Genomic DNA, 19029 nt, shown 5'->3' on the forward strand with positions numbered 1-19029 from the left:
CCATTCCACTCTACCGTTTACACCTTCTGTACCCCTTACATGTGACAAATAAACAGAGCTTTTATTTGATATAGTGTGTGTTTACCAGCAATGGTAATATGAAAAACAACCTGACTTGCACCAAAGTCAAATTAGGATATAAAGTTAGGCCAACATTAGGCCAACAAGACAGTGTTCAAGTTCAAAAATGATCAGAATGCCTTGCTTTTATTAAGTCACACTCACAACCGTAAGTTATTTTATGTAATTAGCTTGACATTAACTTGTAAGGAATGATCTTGTTGTGAGTTTATTTTCCTGTAATAATGAGAAAAAAAATTGCTAAACTTAAGACGTTGTCAGCTATGAAATTGTCATTATTTTAACTGGCTAGCCAGCTAACTTAACATTAGCTAACAAGCCAGAAATGAACCAAAACACTGTTTGCTTTTAATTGCCTGGTTTGATAAATTGACATATATTACATTTGTTTTTAAAAGGATGGGTTTATTGGTGTTAAATACACCAGTTATGCTATTTTGGACCACCAGGCTTCTTATGTCATGCAGCCTGTAGTTTTTGTGTTTATAGTTTTCATAACGATAACGACAAGTTTGATGTCGGACGACAATAGAATGTTCACAATGTTACTGCGACAACTGTCTACAGACATGTTGATAGATGTAGTATAAACCAGCCTCACTCTGTTTAGCACATGGCATCACATGTGAATTCTTAAAGAGATGGGTAGGGATAAGGCTTAAGAGGGCGTGAACGATGCTTAATGGGTGTAGACAAAGAAGAGCTCTGTAGTAGGTGTACCAAAAAATTCAAGGGTCATTTTCTCAAAAGTGAGGTTACAACTTTCAAAGCAGAATTACTTTCCCATTGTTCCTCAAATACAGTGTTTGTTATACCAATTTCGAGCTCTGAGTCTCGCCTTTTTATCCAATGTAAAAAACACAATTACAAATGTTGGTACATAAGACTGAATTGAGCCGGTCGGTCACATGTTTAAAGGAATAGCATGCTAGTAGATACCCATAGACTTCCAGTCATTGCACTAATGCTAGATAGCATTTGGTCGCAAAACTATCTCTAATGTCCTTCATACTGGACACAGAGACATAAAAATGGTATCTACGAGTTAATCTGCCAAAATCCCAAAGTATCCCTTTAATATGGCTATCATCTCCCATTGTAATTGTTTTCGGACAGATGTGTGTGAAGGTATGGTATTATGTTAATGACTGCATGAAGAGACCCTTTAACTGTCGTTTAATTGGTATAATACAATACATTTTGGGGTATGGGGAATGCCATTGTGGTGTCAAAAATTCCCTGCCATTATTTTTGTATGGAATGCGGAGCTTATTTGCAATAGCATGAATGTCTTAATGACGCCATTTTGTCACACACACAGGTGTAATGTCAAACACATGCATACGCAGGCAGCACACACACACACACACACACACACCTCAGCTGTGCTCTCACACCACAGAGAGTGCAGATGGATGCATAAGTAACACATGTGGTGTCAGTGTGGCCAGTTGGCTGTCGTGGTGAGCTGACACCGAGCACTTGATACCACGCCACGTTTTCGTATAAATCAATTTCATGCCACAATCCCCCCAACAATGCCCCCGTTTTTCATCCCTCTTTAAAAAAAAAATCCATATGGCAGCACAATGCTTTGATCCCCTGATTAGGCACCTGCTATGGAGATCCATGCTATGGAGATCTAACTATTTTAACCTGACCACTCCTGTAATTATACAATTGACTATGAGAGAATTATGGCGCAGATAATAGTTCTCTGTCTCCAAAATGTGCCTAATTATTCATTTGTTGTTTTAATTGTGACAATGACACCAAAAATGCATTTTTTACCCAATATAACAGCACTACCAGAATCCCGTCATATTCTCTTTGAACTGCCTCAGAACATTAAATTGTGTCAGTCCAGTATAAAATGTATTTGTTACTGTGGTTTTCCATTACGAATAGTAGCTTTTGGAGGCATAGGATATTTAGATGTTGACATACCTGTCCAGGTCTGGCACTCTCACAAAGGTAGGTCTCGTACTCGATGGCGAAGACGGGTGCATTGTCATTGATGTCCATCACTGTGATCAGAATTATGCACTTTCCCACTTGTAATGGGTGCACTGAAAAAATAAACAAGAGAGAAACAAGTGGTCAAGGATAAGCACAACCAAATGCACTGGTCTTTGAAGCATGTATCTGGTAGTTGGTGTAATGCAGAAGAATGGCCTAGCGTCGTTCGGGTTAGGGAGGGCTTGGTCGGTAGGGATATCCTTGTCTCATCGCGCACCAGCGACTCCTGTGGCGGGCCGGGCGCAGTGCACGCTAACCAAGGTTGCCAGGTGCACGGTGTTTCCTCCGACACATTGGTGCGGCTGGCTTCCGGGTTGGATGTGCGCTGTGTTAAGAAGCAGTGCGGCTTGGCTTGGTTGGGTTGTGTATCGGAGGACGCATGACTTTCAACCTTCGTCTCTCCCGAGCCCGTACGGGAGTTGTAGCGATGAGACAAGATAGTAGCTGCTACAACAATTGGACACCACGAAATTGGGGAGAAAAAGGGGTAAAATTTGAAAAAAAAAAGAATTGAACCTGGTTGGTTAGCTACCTGTAGATTCATGCAGGGTAGTAACATTATGATTTAGGATTATTATTCATTGTTTAGCTAGCTTGCTACATGTCTAAACAAAAGACTTGCTAACTATAACATTAACAATTTAACAATAACATTGGGGTCCCACAAAGGTCAATATTAGGCCCCCTTCTGTTTACCATCTATATAAATAATCTCCCGCTTGCTTGCCAACAAGTTAACATGTGCAGACGATACAGTTCTGTATGTACACTCAAAAAATAGACAATTGGTTGTTAACAAGTTAACTGAAGCTATGGTACATTTTTCTAAATGGATGACAAATTATTTTAAATATCGACAAGACTGTATGTACTTCTCTAAGAAATCCATTGAATCTTCCCAACGAGCTGTTCTTGTTCATGGGTAGAATCTGAAATTTGTGTTAAACTTCAGGTATCTTGGTGTCATTTTGGACTCCAAACATCTGAAGATTAACACGTTAAGATTGTATTATCCAACTTTAGGTTTATAAGATCTTTCCTTCCTCTGGAGGCCGCCAAACTATATATGCATGCAATAATCTACTCACATTTGAGATATTGACTCACATGCTGGTCACAAGCAGAAGCAACTATTCTGAAACCAATTTAATCACTCTACAAACAAACACTTAAGATTTTATATAACAAACCAAATAGTTACCACCATTGTCAAATAATTTACAAACATTATTTATTTAGTCTGGAATGCTTTAAGTAGTATGTAGATGCAAGCCTTGTCAACTTAAGATCTTGCATGGTCTTGCCACTCCACCCCTATGCTGGCATATCATGCTCAAGAAAAGCACCTCCAGAATAACAAGGGCAGTAACTAGAGGGGATTGCATTGTCCCTTTTCAACACAGTAAAATGGGCCAATCGGCCTTCTCTGACACAAGTACATTTCCAACATTTGCTTACAGACAGATTATTCCACTGTATCATAATTCCAGTGGGTGATACGTTTACATACACTAAATTGACTATGCCTTTAAACAGCTTGGAAAATTCCAGTAAATGATGTCATTTAGAAGCTTCTGATAGGCTAATTGACATCATTTGAGTCAATTGGAGGTGTACCTGTGGATGTATTTCAAGGCCTACCTTCAAACTCTGTGCCTCTATGCTTGACATCATGGGAAAATCAAAAGAAATCAGCCAAGACCTCAGAAAAAAACTGTACACCTCCACAAGTCTGGTTCATCCTTGGGAGCAATTTCTAAATAGCGGAAGGTACCACGTTCATCTGTACAAACAATAATATGCAAGTATAAACACCATGGGACCAAGCAACCGTCATACCACTCAGGAAGGAGATGCGATCTGTCTCCCAGAGATTAATGTACTTTGGTGCAAAAAGTGCAAATCAATCTCAGAACAACAGCAAAGGACCTTGTGAAGATGTTGGAGGAAACAGGTAAAAAAAGTATCTATATCCACAGTAAAACGAGTCCTATATTGACATAACCTGAAAGGTTAGAAAGGAAGAAGCCACTGCTTTAAAACCACCATATAAAAGCCAGACTACGTTTTGCAAATGACACAAGATCGTACATTTTGGAGAAATGTCCTCTGGTCTGATGAAACAAAAATAGAACTGTTTGGCCATAATGACCATCATTATGGAGGGCAAAGGGGGATGCTTGCAAGCTGAAGAACATCATCCCAACCGTGAAGCATGGGGGTGGCAGCAACATGTTGTGTGGGTGCTTTGCTGCAGGAGGGGCTGGTGCACCTCACAAAAAAGATGGCATCATGAGGCGGGAAAATAACATGGATATATTGAAGCAACATCTCAAGCTTGGTCGCAAATGTGTCTTCCAAATGGACAATGACCCCAAGCAAACTTCCAAAGTTGTAGCAAAATGGCTTAAGGACAACAAAGTCAAGGTATTGGAGTGGCCGTCACAAAGCCCTGACCTCAATCCTATCGAAAAATTGTGGGCAGAACTGAAAAGTGTGTGCGAGCAAGGAGGCCTACAAACCTGACTCAGTTACACCAGCTCTGTCAGGAGGAATGGGACAAAATTCACCCAACTTTTTGTGGGAAGCTTATGGAAGGCTACCCGAAACGTTTGACCCAAGTTAAACAATTTAAAGGTAATGCTACCAAATACTAATTGAGTGTATGTAAACTTCTGACACACTGGGAATGTGATGAAAGTAATAAATGCTGGAAAAAAAATATCTTTCTAATATTTTTCTGATATTTCACATGGTGAATCCTAACTTACCTATGGCAGGGAAGTTTTAATTGGATTAAATGTCAGGAATTGTGAAAAACTGAGTTCAAATGTATTTGGCTAAGGTGAATGTAAACTTCCGACTTCAACTGTATATTTCACTGTCTTTTAGCCAGGTAAAAACGGATTGTCTTTTCTTTTTATCCACTAAGCCTTTACAATTCTAACTAGCTAAACTTATTTCACCACTTAGCATAATGATATACAAGTTTAAATTATATTTATTGCAATATGTGTTTGCAAATGTACCATCAAAAAGTACCATGCTGATTGAATGTCCATATAGCTGTACCATGATATTTGCATTGCGACTGAGTCAACCTCCAATTGTCCTACAATATTCCACCCACTAAATCCTCCCAACATCCCAAGTTGGGTTGTCGTTCCAGTGACTGACAGACCACCTCTGTAGAGATGGATCCTAAGTCCTTTGAGAGATTGGAACCCATCCTTTGAATGGAACCCATCCTTTGAAAGGAACACATAGTGAAACGTATAGAACAGAACCATATTAACTCTTTAGCCTCTGTTGTACAGTCGTGGTCAAAAGTTTTGAGAATGACACAAATATACATTTTCACAAAGTTTGCTGCTTCAGTGTCTTTAGATATTTTTGTCAGATGTTACTGATGGCAGCCCATTCTTGCATAATCCATGCTTGGAGTTTGTCAGAATTTGTGGGTTTTTGTTTGTCTACCCACCTATTGAGGATTGACCAAAAGTCCTCAATGGGATTAAGGTCTGGGGAGTTTCCTAGCCATGGACCCAAAATATCGATGTTTTGTTCCCCGAGCCACTTAGTTATCACTTTTGCCTTATGGAAAGTGTTCCATCATGCTGGAAAAGGCATTGTTCGTCACCAAACTGTTCCTGAATGGTTGGGAGAAGTTGCTCTCTGAGGATGTGTTGGTACCATTCTTTATTCATGGCTGTGTTCTCAGGCAAAATTGTGAGTGAGCCAACTCACTGAGAAGCAACCCCACACATGAATGGTCTCAGGATGCTTTACTGTTGGCATGACAAAGGACTGGTGGTAGTGCTCACCTTGTCTTCTCCAGACAAGTTTTTTTCAGGATGCCCCAAACAATCGGAAAAGGAATACATAAGAAAAAATTACTTTACCCCAGTCCTTAGCAGTCCAATCCCTGTACCTTTTGCAGAATATCAGTCTGACCCTGATATTTTTCCTGGAGAGAAGTGGCTTCTTTGCAGCTCTTCTTGACACCAGAATATCCTCCAAAAGTCTTTGCCTCACTGTGCGTGCAGATGAACTCACACCTGCCTGCTGCCATTCCTGAGCAAGCTCTGTATTTGTGGTGCCCCGATCCCGCAGCTGAATCAATGGTCCTGGCGCTTGCTGGACTTTCTTAGGCACCCTGAAGCCTTCTTCATAACAATTGAACCACTCTCCTTGAAGTTCTTGATGATCTGATAAATGGTTGCTTTAGGTGCAATCTTACTGGCAGCAATATCCTTGCCTGTGAAGCCCTTTTTGTGCAAATCAATGATGACGGCACGTGTTTCCTTGCAGGTAACCATGATTGACAGAGGAATGATTCCAAGCACTACTCTCTACAGAAAAGTAAGACCTCTGCTGCAGAGGTTTTCATTAGAGTTACCAGCCTCACAAATTGCAGCCCAAATTAATGCTTCAAAGAGTTCAAGTAACAGACACATCCCAACATGAACTGTTCAGAGGAGACTGTCTGAATCAGGCCTTCATGGTTGATTTGCTGCAAAGAAACCACTACTAGAGGACACCAACAATAAGAAGAGAGTTGCTTGGGCTAAGAAACACAAGCAATGGACATTAGACCAGTGGAAATCTGTCCTTTGGTCTGATGAGTCCAAATTTGAGATTTTTGGTTCCAACCGCCGTGTATTCGTGAGATGCAGAATCGGTGAACGGATGATCTCCGCATGTGTGGTTCCCACCGAGGGGCATGGGGGAGGAGGTGTGATGGTGTGGGGGTGCTTTGCTGGTGACACTGCGGGTGATTTATTTAGAATTCAAGGCACACTTAACCAGCATGGCTTCCACAGCATTCTGCAGTGATACGCCATCCCATCTGGCTTGCGCTTAGTGGGACTATCATTTGTTTTTCATCAGGACAAGGACCGAACACACCTCCATGCTGTGTAAGGGCTATTTGACCAATAAGGAGAGTGATGGAGTGCTGCATCAGATGGTTTGGGATGAGTTGGACCGTAGAGTGAAGGATAAGCAGCCAACAAGTGCTCAGCATATGTGGGATCTCCTTCAAGACTCTTGGAAAAGCATTTCAGGTGAAGCTGGTTGAGAGAATGCCAAAAGTAGGCAAAGGGTAGCTATTTCAAAGGATCTTAAATATATTTTGATTTGTTTAACCGTTTTTTGGTTCCTACATGATTCCATGTGTTATTTCATAATTTTGATGTCTTCACTATTATTCTACAATGTAGAAAATAGTAAAAAATAAAGAAAACCCTTGAATGAGCAGGTGTGTCCAAACTTTTGACTGGTACTATATTTACATTTTTTTAATTGCGCATGTGTTAATTCTTTCCACAATTGACAAATAATATCCAGAATAATGTAGGCTCTTCCTACGAAGGATTTTTACCTATAACAAGGGCTGGCAGTACAAATTTTAAAAAATGTGGCAAGCAATTACAATTCATTTTACACTGCACCTTGTGATTCCATCCTAGCCTAACATCATTACCCCATAGCAACAGATGTGTGATGCATACACGCACCCACCCCACCCCTCCGACACAAATACCTCTACCCCTCTCTCCCCTTCCACCGAAAGACCGACCATCAACACCCTACGCACTCATTCATACATACACACACACACACACACACACACAATCTCAGATGTTTAACAGTTGTTCAATCCCCAAGCCCAACTCAAGAGAATACTTGATGTGTGAATGTGTATATAGTTGTAGCTGTTTGAGAAGGCATGCCAAATTGAGCAGGAATGGAACGATTTGATTAACCAATGTCTAGTCGTAGCTGATGGACCTCGGGTACCCCCTTCCCCCCAACACGCACACACGCGCTGTTCCCCTGTTGTGACCCTTCTTCCCAAGCATCTCTGTTCAGTCAGACCATTTCATTATTCTGTGTCGCCAGTGTCACAATAATTGACCCCCTCTCTGATTGTCCAAGTGTGGCCCCCTCCCCATGGATTACTGCAGCCAATTCTGCCAGTACTGCCACTACCTGGTTGGGGGTTCTCCACCGGTATTCCCACCGGCTAGGTATGAGGTCGTCAAGGTTGTCATTAGTAGCTTTTAGAAAATGTTTGTATATTGGACACTCCCTGCCAGGCAGGCTCAGACTCAGACTGTTTGTGTGTCTGCTTGTGTGTTTGTGAGTCTTCTTGGCCATTACAACTGCCCTCTTTCAGTTTGTCCTCTGTGATAAAAAAAAGCATTTGCCACAATATCATTCCAACAGTCTTTCTCTTTCTTCTTCTCGCTGTCCTTACTTTGTGTCAGTTCTGCATGTTTTGGCTGCATAATGAAGAGGATATGACAACAATGATTTAGATTTATTTAGGCTGCAGGGGAGATCAAATGTTTTTCGTTAGATTAAAGAAACAGGAGTACACTTCTGAGGCGAGTGAGTAAACTCCCACTGCAATCCGTTCTTGCTAAAGTGAAATCATTGGAAAATAAAATCTATGACCTACGATTAAGTTATCATACCAATGGGACATCAAAAACTGTAACATCTTATGTTTCACTGAGACGTGGCTGAACGACGATACAGACAATATAGAGCTAAAGGGATGTTCCATGCACCGGCAGAACAGAGATGCTAACTCTGGTAAGTCGAGGGGTGTGTTGATTTGTCAATAACAGCTGGTGCGCAATGTCTAATATTAAAGAAGTCTCGAGGTATTGCTCGCCTGAGGTAGAGTACCTTATGATAAGCTGTAGACCACAGTGGCTACCAAAGGAGTTCTATTCTATATTATTTGTAGCCCTCTATTTACCACCACAGAACGAAGCTGGCACGAAGACTGCGCTCAACCAATGTCACGCCCTGACCTTAAGAGAGCCTGTTTATTTCTCTATTTGGTTAGGTCAGGGTGTAATTTGGGTGGGCATTCTAGTTTTCTATTTCTTTGTTGGCCGGGTATGGTTCCCAATCAGAGGCCGCTGTCTATTGTTGTCTCTGATTGGGAATCACACTTAGGCAGCCTGTTTTCCACCTGAGTTTGGGGGATCTTGTTTTTGTTCAGTTACTGTGTAGCCTGCAGAACGTTACGTTAGTTTAACTTTTGGTGTTTTTTGGTGTTGATCTAAAATAAAGAAAGATGTACACTTTCCACGCTATGCTTTGGTCTCATTCGGACATAACAGAAGACCCCACCACCAAGTGACCAAGCAGCGTGCCCAGGAGTGGAGGACATCATGAACCTGGGAGGAGGTAATGGTAGGGGACAAGACCCTGCAATGGAAGCAGCGAGAGAGGAACGGCGACGAGATCAGGAATCTTGGACACAAAGCAAGCACGAGAGGCAGCCCCCCAATTTTTTTTTTTGGGGGGGGGGTCGCACACGGAGTGGTTGGTGTAGCTGAGGGTTGAACCAGAGCCAGTCAGGGAGTCGAGTGAGGAGCTCGACGCAAGATTCCGGAGAGAGGTCCTGGCGTTGAGAGCGCTGCAGAGCGGGCATGATGAGGAGCATGACACCAGTCCATTGTCATGTGCACCGGTTTCACGCATCTGGCCTCCGGTGTGTGTCGCCGTTCAGGCACCATGTTATGCGGTTTCACGCACCGTGTCTCCAGTGCGCCTTCACAGCCTAGTGCGTCCTGTGCCAGCGCCCCGCACTTGCCGGGCTAAAGTGAGCATCCAGCCAGGACGAGTGTGCCAGCTCTACGCTCCAAACCTCCAGTGCGCCTCCACAGTCCAGTACATCCTGTGCCTCCTCTCCACACTCATCCTGAGGTTCGTGTCTTCAGCCCGGTGCCACCTGTATCGGTCCCATGCATCAGGCCTCCAGTGCGCCTCCACAGTCCAGACTTCTGGCTAAAGTTCCCAGTCCAGAGCATCCGGCGACAGTTCCCAGTCCAGAGCTAACGGCGACAGTTCCCAGTCCGGAGCTTCCGCCGACGGGCCACAGTCCGGAACCTCCTGAGACGGTCCACAGTCCGGGACCTCCGGCACCACCACCTCAGTCGTCGGATTCATCAATAAGTGCATCGACGACGTTGTCCCCACAGTGACTGTACTCACATATCCCAATCAGAAGCCATGGATTAAAGACAACATCCACATCGAGCTAAAGGCTAGAGACGCTTATAACTAATCCTGCTATGCCCTCAGACGAACCATCAAACAAGCAAAGTGTCAATACAGGATTAAGATTGAATCGTACTACACCGGCACTGACGCTCGTCGGATGTGTCAGGGCTTGAAAACTATTATGGATTACAAAGGGAAACCCAGATGCGAGCTGCCCAGTGACGCGAGCCTACCAGACAAGCTAAATGCATTTTATGCTCGCTTCGAGGCAAGCAACACTGAAGCATGCACAAGATCACCAGCTGTTCTGGATGACTGTATGATAATGCTCTTGGTAGCCGATGTGAACAAAACCTTTAAACCGGTCAACATTCACAAAGCTACTGGGCCAGACGGATTACCAGGACATGTACTCAAAGCATGTGTAGACCAACTGTCAAGTGTCTTCACTGACATTTTCAACCTCTCCCTGACCGAGTCTGTAATACCTACATGTTTCAAGCAGACCACCATAGTCCCTGTGCCCAAGGAAGCGAAGGGAACTTGCCTAAATAATTACCGCCCCGTGGCACTCACATCGGTAGCCATGAAGTATTTTGAATGGCTCACATCAACAGCATCCTCCCAGACATCCTAGACCAACTCCAATTGGCATACCGCCCCAACAGATCCACAGATGACACAATCTCAATCGCACTCCACACTGCCCTTTCTCACCTGGACAAAAGGAACACCTACAGTGGGGCAAAAAAGTATTTAGTCAGCCACCAATTGTGCAAGTTCTCCCACTTAAAAAGATGAGAGAGGCCTGTAATTTTCATCATAGGTACACTTCAACTATGACAGACAAAATGAGAAAAGAAAATCTGAAAATCACATTGTAGGATTTTTTATGAATTATTTTGCAAATTATGGTGGAAAATAAGTATTTGGTCAATAACAAATGTTTATCTCAGTACTTTGTTATATACCCTTTGTTGGCAATGACAGAGGTCAAACGTTTTCTGTAAGCCTTCACAAGGTTTTCACACACTGTTGCTGGTATTTTGGCCCATTCCTCCATGCAGATCTCCTCTAGAGCATTGATGTTTTGGGGCTGTTGCTGGGCAACACAGACTTTCAACTCCCTCCAAAGATTTTCTATGGGGTTGAGATCTGGAGACTGGCTAGGCCACTCCAGGACCTTGAAATGCTTCTTACGAAGCCACTCCTTCGTTGCCCAGGCAGTGTGTTTCGGATCATTGTCATGCTGAAAGACCCAGCCATGTTTCATCTTCAATGCCCTTGCTGATGGAAGGTTTTCACTCAAAATCTCAAGATACATGGCCCCATTCATTCTTTCCCTTACACGGATCAGTCATCCTGGTCCCTTTGCGGAAAAACATCCCCAAAGCAAGATGTTTCCACCCCCATGCTTCACAGTAGGTATGGAGTTCTTTGGATGCAACTCAGCATTCTTTGTCCTCCAAACACGACGAGTTGAGTTTTTACCAAACAGTTATATTTTGGTTTCATCTGACCATATGACATTCTCCCAATCTTCTTCTGGATCATCCAAATGCTCTCTAGCAAACTTCAGACGGGCCTGGACATGTACTGGCTTAAGCAGGGGGACACGGCTGGCACTGCAGGATTTGAGTCCCTGGCGGCGTAGTATGTTACTGATGGTAGGCTTTGTTACGTTGGTCCCAGCTCTCTGCAGGTCATTCACTAGGTCCCCCCGTGTGGTTCTGGGATTTTTTTTGCCCATCGTTCTTGTGATCATTTTGACCCCACGGGGTGAGATCTTGCGTGGAGCCCCAGATCGAGGGAGATTATCAGCGGTCTTGTATGTCTTCCATTTCCTAATAATTGCTCCCACAGTTGATTTCTTCAAACCAAGCTGCTTACCTATTGCAGATTCAGTCTTCCCAGCCTGGTGCAGGTCTACAGTTTTGTTTCTGGTGTCCTTTGACAGCTCTTTGGTCTTGGCCATAGTGGAGTTTGGAGTGTGACTGTTTGAGGTTGTGGACAGGTGTCTTTTATACTGATAACAAGTTCAAACAGGTGCCATTAATACAGGTAACGAGTGGAGGACAGACGAGCCTCTTAAAGAAGAAGTTACTGGTCTGTGAGAGCCAGAAATCTTGCTTGTTTGTAGGTGACCAAATATATATTTTCCACCATAATTTGCAAAGAAATTCTTTAAAAATCCTACAATGTGATTTTCTGGATTTTTTTTCTCATTTTGTCTGTCATAGTTGAAGTGTACAGTGCCTTGCGAAAGTATTCGGCCCCCTTGAACTTTGCGACCTTTTGCCACATTTCAGGCTTCAAACATAAACATATAAAACTGTATTTTTTTGTGAAGAATCAACAACAAGTGGGACACAAGCATGAAGTGGAACGACATTTATTGGATATTTCAAACTTTTTTAACAAATCAAAAACTGAAAAATTGGGCGTGCAAAATTATTCAGCCCCTTTACTTTCAGTGCAGCAAACTCTCTCCAGAAGTTCTGTCAAACATGGTGGAGGTCAGAGAACTGGCAGTGTGGTGCCAGGAGAACAACCTCTTACTCAATGTGAGCAAGAGAAAGGAGCTGATTGTGGACTGCAGGAAAAGGCGGGCCGAACAGGCCCCCATTAACATCGACGGGGCTGCAGTGGAGCGGTGTCGAGAGTTTCAAGTTCCTTGGTGTCCACATCACCAACGAACAATCATGGTCCAAACATACCAAGACAGTCATGAAGAGGGCACAACAAAACATTTTCCCCCTCAGGAGACTGAAAAGATTTGGCATGGGTCCCCAAATCCTCAAAAGGTTCTACAGTTGCACCATCGAGAGCATCCTGACCGGTTGCATCACCGTCTGGTATGGCAACTGCTCGGCATCTGACCGAAGGCGCTACAGAGGGTAGTGCATACGGCCCAGTACATCACTGGGGCCAAGCTTCCTGCAATTCAGGACCTATACAATAGGCGGTGTCAGAGGAAAGCCCATAAAATTGTCAGAGACTCCAGTCACCTAAGTTATAGACTGTTTTCTCTGCTACTGCATGGCAAGCCTGCATAGCCTCGTTATTGTTATTGTGTTTTTTATTATTACTTTTTATTTTAGTCTTCTTGGGTTAAGGGCTTGTAAGTAAGCATTTCACGGTAGTCTATACTTGTTGTATTCGGCGCGTGTGACAAATAAAGTTTGATTTGAATTTAATCTAGCCAGAGAGTTTCACTGCAAGGTTGCTAACGCTGTGGGTTCAAATCCGTTCTCGATCAACAAATGTCTGGCTACCATCCAAGGTCGGTCAGTTCAGTCTTTCAATGGCAGGGATGTAATAATTGTGTTCAGTATGTAAGAAATGGGAGAAAACTGTCAGAAACAGAGTGAAACGAGGTGGTACTATTTGAACTTGTCTGCTTTCATTATATGTCGCAAAATGTTTTGCTAGCAAGAGTAGGCTTTTTAGGGCTTTCATTTTTGCCAAACTCAATAGAAAAGTATCCTGAAGGGATAATCAGGTGAAGAGAGAGTGGGAGTTGTCATGTTATCAAACTTTGGGTTTTCATGCACATACAATTATGCATAGCTTACCACCTTGTTAATACTGTTATGTGTTGTGTTTCTCGTTGCTTTTCAAGTCTGTGCTATCACTCTCTTAGGAACCAGAAGGAGAAAGTTTACAGTGCCTTGCGAAAGTATTCGGCCCCCTTGAACTTTGCGACCTTTTGCCACATTTTAGGCTTCAAACATAAAGATATAAAACTGTATTTTTTTGTGAAGAATCAACAACAAGTGGGACACAATCATGAAGTGGAATGACATTTATTGGATATTTCAAACTTTTTTAACAAATCAAAAACTGAAAAATTGGGCGTGCAAAATTATTCAGCCCCTTTACTTTCAGTGCAGCAAACTCTCTCCAGAAGTTCAGTGAGGATCTCTGAATGATCCAATGTTGACCTAAATGACTAATGATGATACATACAATCCACCTGTGTGTAATCAAGTCTCCGTATAAATGCACCTGCACTGTGATTGTCTCAGAGGTCCGTTAAAAGCGCAGAGAGCATCATGAAGAACAAGGAACACACCAGGCAGGTCCGAGATACTGTTGTAAAGAAGTTTAAAGCCGGATTTGGATACAAAAATATTTCCCAAGCTTTAAACATCCCAAGGAGCACTGTGCAAGCGATAATAGGCCCATGATCACTCCATGATCACTCTGGATGAACTGCAGAGATCTACAGCTGAGGTGGGAGACTCTGTCCATAGGACAACAATCAGTCGTATATTGCACAAATCTGGCCTTTATGGAAGAGTGGCAAGAAGAAAGCCATTTCTTAAAGATATCCATAAAAAATGTTGTTTCAAGTTTGCCACAAGCCACCTGGGAGACACACCAAACATGTGGAAGAAGGTGCTCTGGTCAGATGAAACCAAAATTGAACTTTTTGGCAACAATACAAAACGTTATGTTTGGCGTAAAAGCAACACAGCTCATCACCCTGAACACACCATGCCCACTGTCAAACATGGTGGTGGCATCATCATAGTTTGGGGCTGCTTTTCTTCAGCAGGGACAGGGAAGATGGTTAAAATTGATGGGAAGATGGATGGAGCCAAATACAGGACCATTCTGGAAGAAAACCTGATGGAGTCTGCAAAAGACCTGAGACTGGGACGGAGATTTGTCTTCCAACAAGACAATGATCCAAAACATAAAGCAAAATCTACAATGGAATGGTTCAAAAATAAACATATCCAGGTGTTAGAATGGCCAAGTCAAAGTCCAGACCTGAATCCAATCGAGAATCTGTGGAAAGAACTGAAAACTGCTGTTCACAAATGCTCTCCATCCAACCTCACTGAGCTCGAGCTGTTTTGCAAGGAGGAATGGGGAAAAATGTCAGTCTCTCGATGTGCAAAACTGATAGAGACATACCCCAAGCGACTTACAGCTGTAATCGCAGAAAAAGGTGGCGCTACAAAGTATTAACTTAAGGGTGCTGAATAATTTTGCACGCCCAATTTTTCAGTTTTTGATTTGTTAAAAAAGTTTGAAATATCCAATAAATGTCGTTCCACTTCATGATTGTGTCCCACTTGTTGTTGATTCTTCACAAAAAAATTACAGTTTTATATCTTTATGTTTGAAGCCTGAAATGTGGCAAAAGGACGCAAAGTTCAAGGGGGCCGAATACTTTCGCAAGGCACTGTAAATGGGAGGAGTCGACAACTCCAGCAGACACGTTATTATCAGTGTTCTATGAGAACTGGAAATAAGTGTGTGCATGGTGTGCCTCTAGAACAGAGGCCATAAGTCTCTAAGTTTTTAAACCTCACTGTGAATGTTAATTATGTTGTATTTTTTGTTAATGTTTTTTTGTCATTGTTTGTCCATTTCTAAGTCATTTCCAAGTTTATGTAATGTTGAACAGTATGATAAATGTTCAAAGAGGATGGACTGATGGGTTCGGATTTCTAAACTTTTAATATTATTAATCATTAGCTATGCTAGAGACATGAGGGGTTCCCTAGTCTAGGGTCTACACCATAAGTTAATGGGTATCTGTAGGAGGAATGTATGTGATCAGTGCAATTAAGTTTGTAATGTACTGAGTGTAGGGGAAACAATCACGTGGCAGCACTGATAAGGGGAGAGAGCCGTGGATTAGTGATGAAGGGGGTCGAAGTCAGGTCAGGTCACATTAAGGGAAAAGGAGCAGTTTATTGCCCGTATCACTTAATTTCCTGCCTGTATCACTTAATTTCCAGCCTAGCAACAAAGATGCAATGTTTAGCGAGAAGGAGGTGACTCCACCCCAAATTGTGGTATATATACCACCACTATTTGAACCATGTCTTTGTTTGTTGAGCTGTTCGATCCTTTGGGATGAATAAACTTGGTTTAAGCTTTTACAATGTTCACCGATTTCTTACTCTGATATTTAGAATCTAACAAGTAGGTACGAAATGGGAGAAAACATTCCGAAACAGAGTGAAACAAGAGGTACTTTTTCACTGCAAAATGTTTTGCTGTGGTGTGAACGTGTCCTAATGAACACGACTCTAAACGCCTTGCTTTAATTGAGCAAATAACAGAAAATTAGGATGTAACAGTTGCCATCTATATAATTTTGTGGATGACACATTGGCTGTGTTCCAGGCCGCCTAAATCTCATAACCTCTCAAAGTGTTTAACATGACAGTAAAAGCATCAATATGAATGTAATTAACACGAGGTTGAGACAGAGAGCTGGTTTCAAGAGCAGGGCGCAGCAGGTGTTTATTGCAAAGGACCACAGGAGGAGGCAGGTCGCTGGATCCAGGGGCATGCAGAAGGTCATACACAGGGGGTCCAAAAGGGCAACGGTACAGGCAGGGAATAGGCTAGTAACGCAGTCCAGGAGATCAGGTAATAGGTAGATAACAAGAAATCCGATAGGCTAAAGTACAGGCAGGGAATAGGCAAAAGGCATCATTAGTGAGGCATGCAAAAACTATCGTACACGGGAGGAGTAACTCACGGGAAACCCAGCGCTCTGAAAGCCGTGTGTCACAAAACAAACAATTCCTCACAGTGACTGGGTGCAAAGAACTGAACTAAGTATTGTGTGATAATGACATACAGGTGTGTGAACAGGTGATTGGGATTTGGGGAGTGAGCTGCGTTCAGGGGATTTAGGTGTTTGAGAGTGTGAGCTGGAAAGTGAGCTGCGTTCAGGGGATCTACGTGTTAGAGGGTGTGAGTTGGAAGCAGATTTTACAATGATTTTAAAATCTGATGCCCAAATCATAGATTTTTTTGTACCTTTATTTAACTAGGCAAGTCAGTTTAAGAACAAATTCTTATTTTCAATGACGGCCTAGGAACAGTGGGTTAACTGCCTGTTCAGGGGCAGAACGACAGATTTGTATCTTATCAGCTCGGAGATTTGTGTTATTCATGGAGATGTTTTGATATCATTTGCATGAACTTGCAACCTTTTGACTGCTAGTCCAACGCTCTAACCACTAGGCTACCCTGCTGCCCCGGCTACTCTGCTGCCCGTCCTGTATGATTAATATGTGCAGTTTGACTGCCTTGCAGTCGGTCTGGAATGTGGCCAATATCATAATGAGTTTTCCTGTAAGCATACAGGACATGTGTTTGTAGTGCACAATTCCAGTGCAAATATCCAATGTTTATCTCCCTCATGCAAATGATATCAAAACATCTCCATGAATAACACATTTGCGAAATGAACACCTTTCACTACTGTAGCATTAGCTACATGTCTCCACAGTGCTGATTGCAGCTCGACTCGGAAATAGATTATGTGCATCTGTCAGTGACTCATACACATCTGCTGTTAATTTACAGAGGTGAAGCGGGAGAGAGTGCAAGAGAGGGAGAGAGAGAGCACTTAATTACTGTAAATCACACACACACACACCATACATACACACACTTCTCAGTAAGGCAGCCAGCCACAGGTGAGAAGCAGATCCAGGAATCTTGCCTCACTCTCCAGGTACAGTAACCCAGTTGGTTTATGATGCTGCCCAAAGGGAATAAATAAAGAGAGGTGATATTTTAGCTGAGCTCTACCAACTCTGACAATGGCAATAAAGTATGTTGTCATAGAGATACAGCTCCCCACTCTATTCAATGTCTTGAGGGTATAGACTGGAACGAGGTATAGAGAGACAAAAACTGAGTGTTAGCCTTTGGATCAAACTTCTGTTCTTGCAAATTGGCCTGCTTTGGTACAACGTATCTCTAACTTCCTAATAAAGTCCAAAGTGAGACAAACAACTCATCAAATATCCAAATCATGAGGATATCCAAAGTAATAATTGCTAACTCTGGCTAACACAATGGACACAAGGCTTCTTCAGGGATCAGCCATGTCTCCCACCCAGAGAAACATAGGAGAAGACACCTCAATCTTCCTTGCCAAGACACATTTAAGGGACCTGCGATGCCTCTGACCATGATCTATTGACTTTAAAGTCTCTATTTCAACAAACCTAACGCAATGATTAATATTAGCGCTGGCATTACACTCTTGGAAAAAAGGCGCTATCTACGACCTTAAAGGATACTTTAGCTGTCCCCATAGGAGAATCCTTTGAAGAACCATTTTTGGTTACAGCTAGAACTCTTTTGGGTTCCATGTAGAACCTTTTCTACAGAGGGTTCTACATGGAACCAAAAAGGGTTATCCTATGGGTACAGCCGAAGAACCCTTTTGGAACCCTTTCTTCTAAGAGTGTAGGGGTATGTTTTTGGGGATTGTCTAAAATATTTTTGCTATTTTCACAACTGGAATTATGGGCGTAGAAGCAGGAGGTGGCGCGAAAGAGCTCGGTTTTTATGAATAAACAAGTTGTGGGAGTGTCTAGGCTCGGCCCCTCAGTGCCCAATCAGAATGTGCTCCATGGCTAAATATATGGCTGCTTCACATCGTGTATTTACAGTCTTTTATGTATTGCATTGTCATCAACTCCAATTAGAATGTTGAATACGTTATTGCCTAGTTTGTTAAATAGCTTGCCCCATATTTTCTAAATATGTTGAATATATTTGCAGTCCACATTGTTCTAATTGCATTGTTTTAACATGGAAATACATTGTTAAACATAGGCTACAGCATTCACACTGATTTAGGGGCTAGGCCTACTTTAAATTGCAATCTGGACATGGACATGCCAAACAGTCAATAAACAAGATTCAATTCACTAGGCTATTGATAAGACCTAAAATTACAGTGTATAATTCTAACCAAATTCTTATATAAATGCAACAACTTGTTTTAAATAGGCTATGTCTAAATGCAGTTACAGGCACCATAAATGATCCCTGTGGGCGTATAATACAGACAGATAGGAAGGAAATCGCTCAGGGATTTCACGATGCTGCCAATGGTGACTT

General features: G+C 42.5%; 1 protein-coding gene across 1 annotated transcript in view; it reads right to left on the reverse strand.

Annotated features, from left to right (window-relative positions):
• The window catches only part of LOC110529987 (cadherin-7-like), a 167387-nt gene that overhangs the window by 60099 nt on the left and 88259 nt on the right, over window positions 1-19029 (reverse strand). Inside the window, exon 9 of the mRNA XM_021612703.2 lies at window positions 2029-2150. Within this exon, the coding sequence (XP_021468378.2) occupies window positions 2029-2150 (122 nt within the window). The remainder of the gene's footprint in view (window positions 1-2028; window positions 2151-19029) is intronic.

Source organism: Oncorhynchus mykiss, chromosome 8, assembly GCF_013265735.2.
Source record: "Oncorhynchus mykiss isolate Arlee chromosome 8, USDA_OmykA_1.1, whole genome shotgun sequence".
Taxonomy (NCBI): Eukaryota; Metazoa; Chordata; class Actinopteri; order Salmoniformes; family Salmonidae; genus Oncorhynchus; species Oncorhynchus mykiss.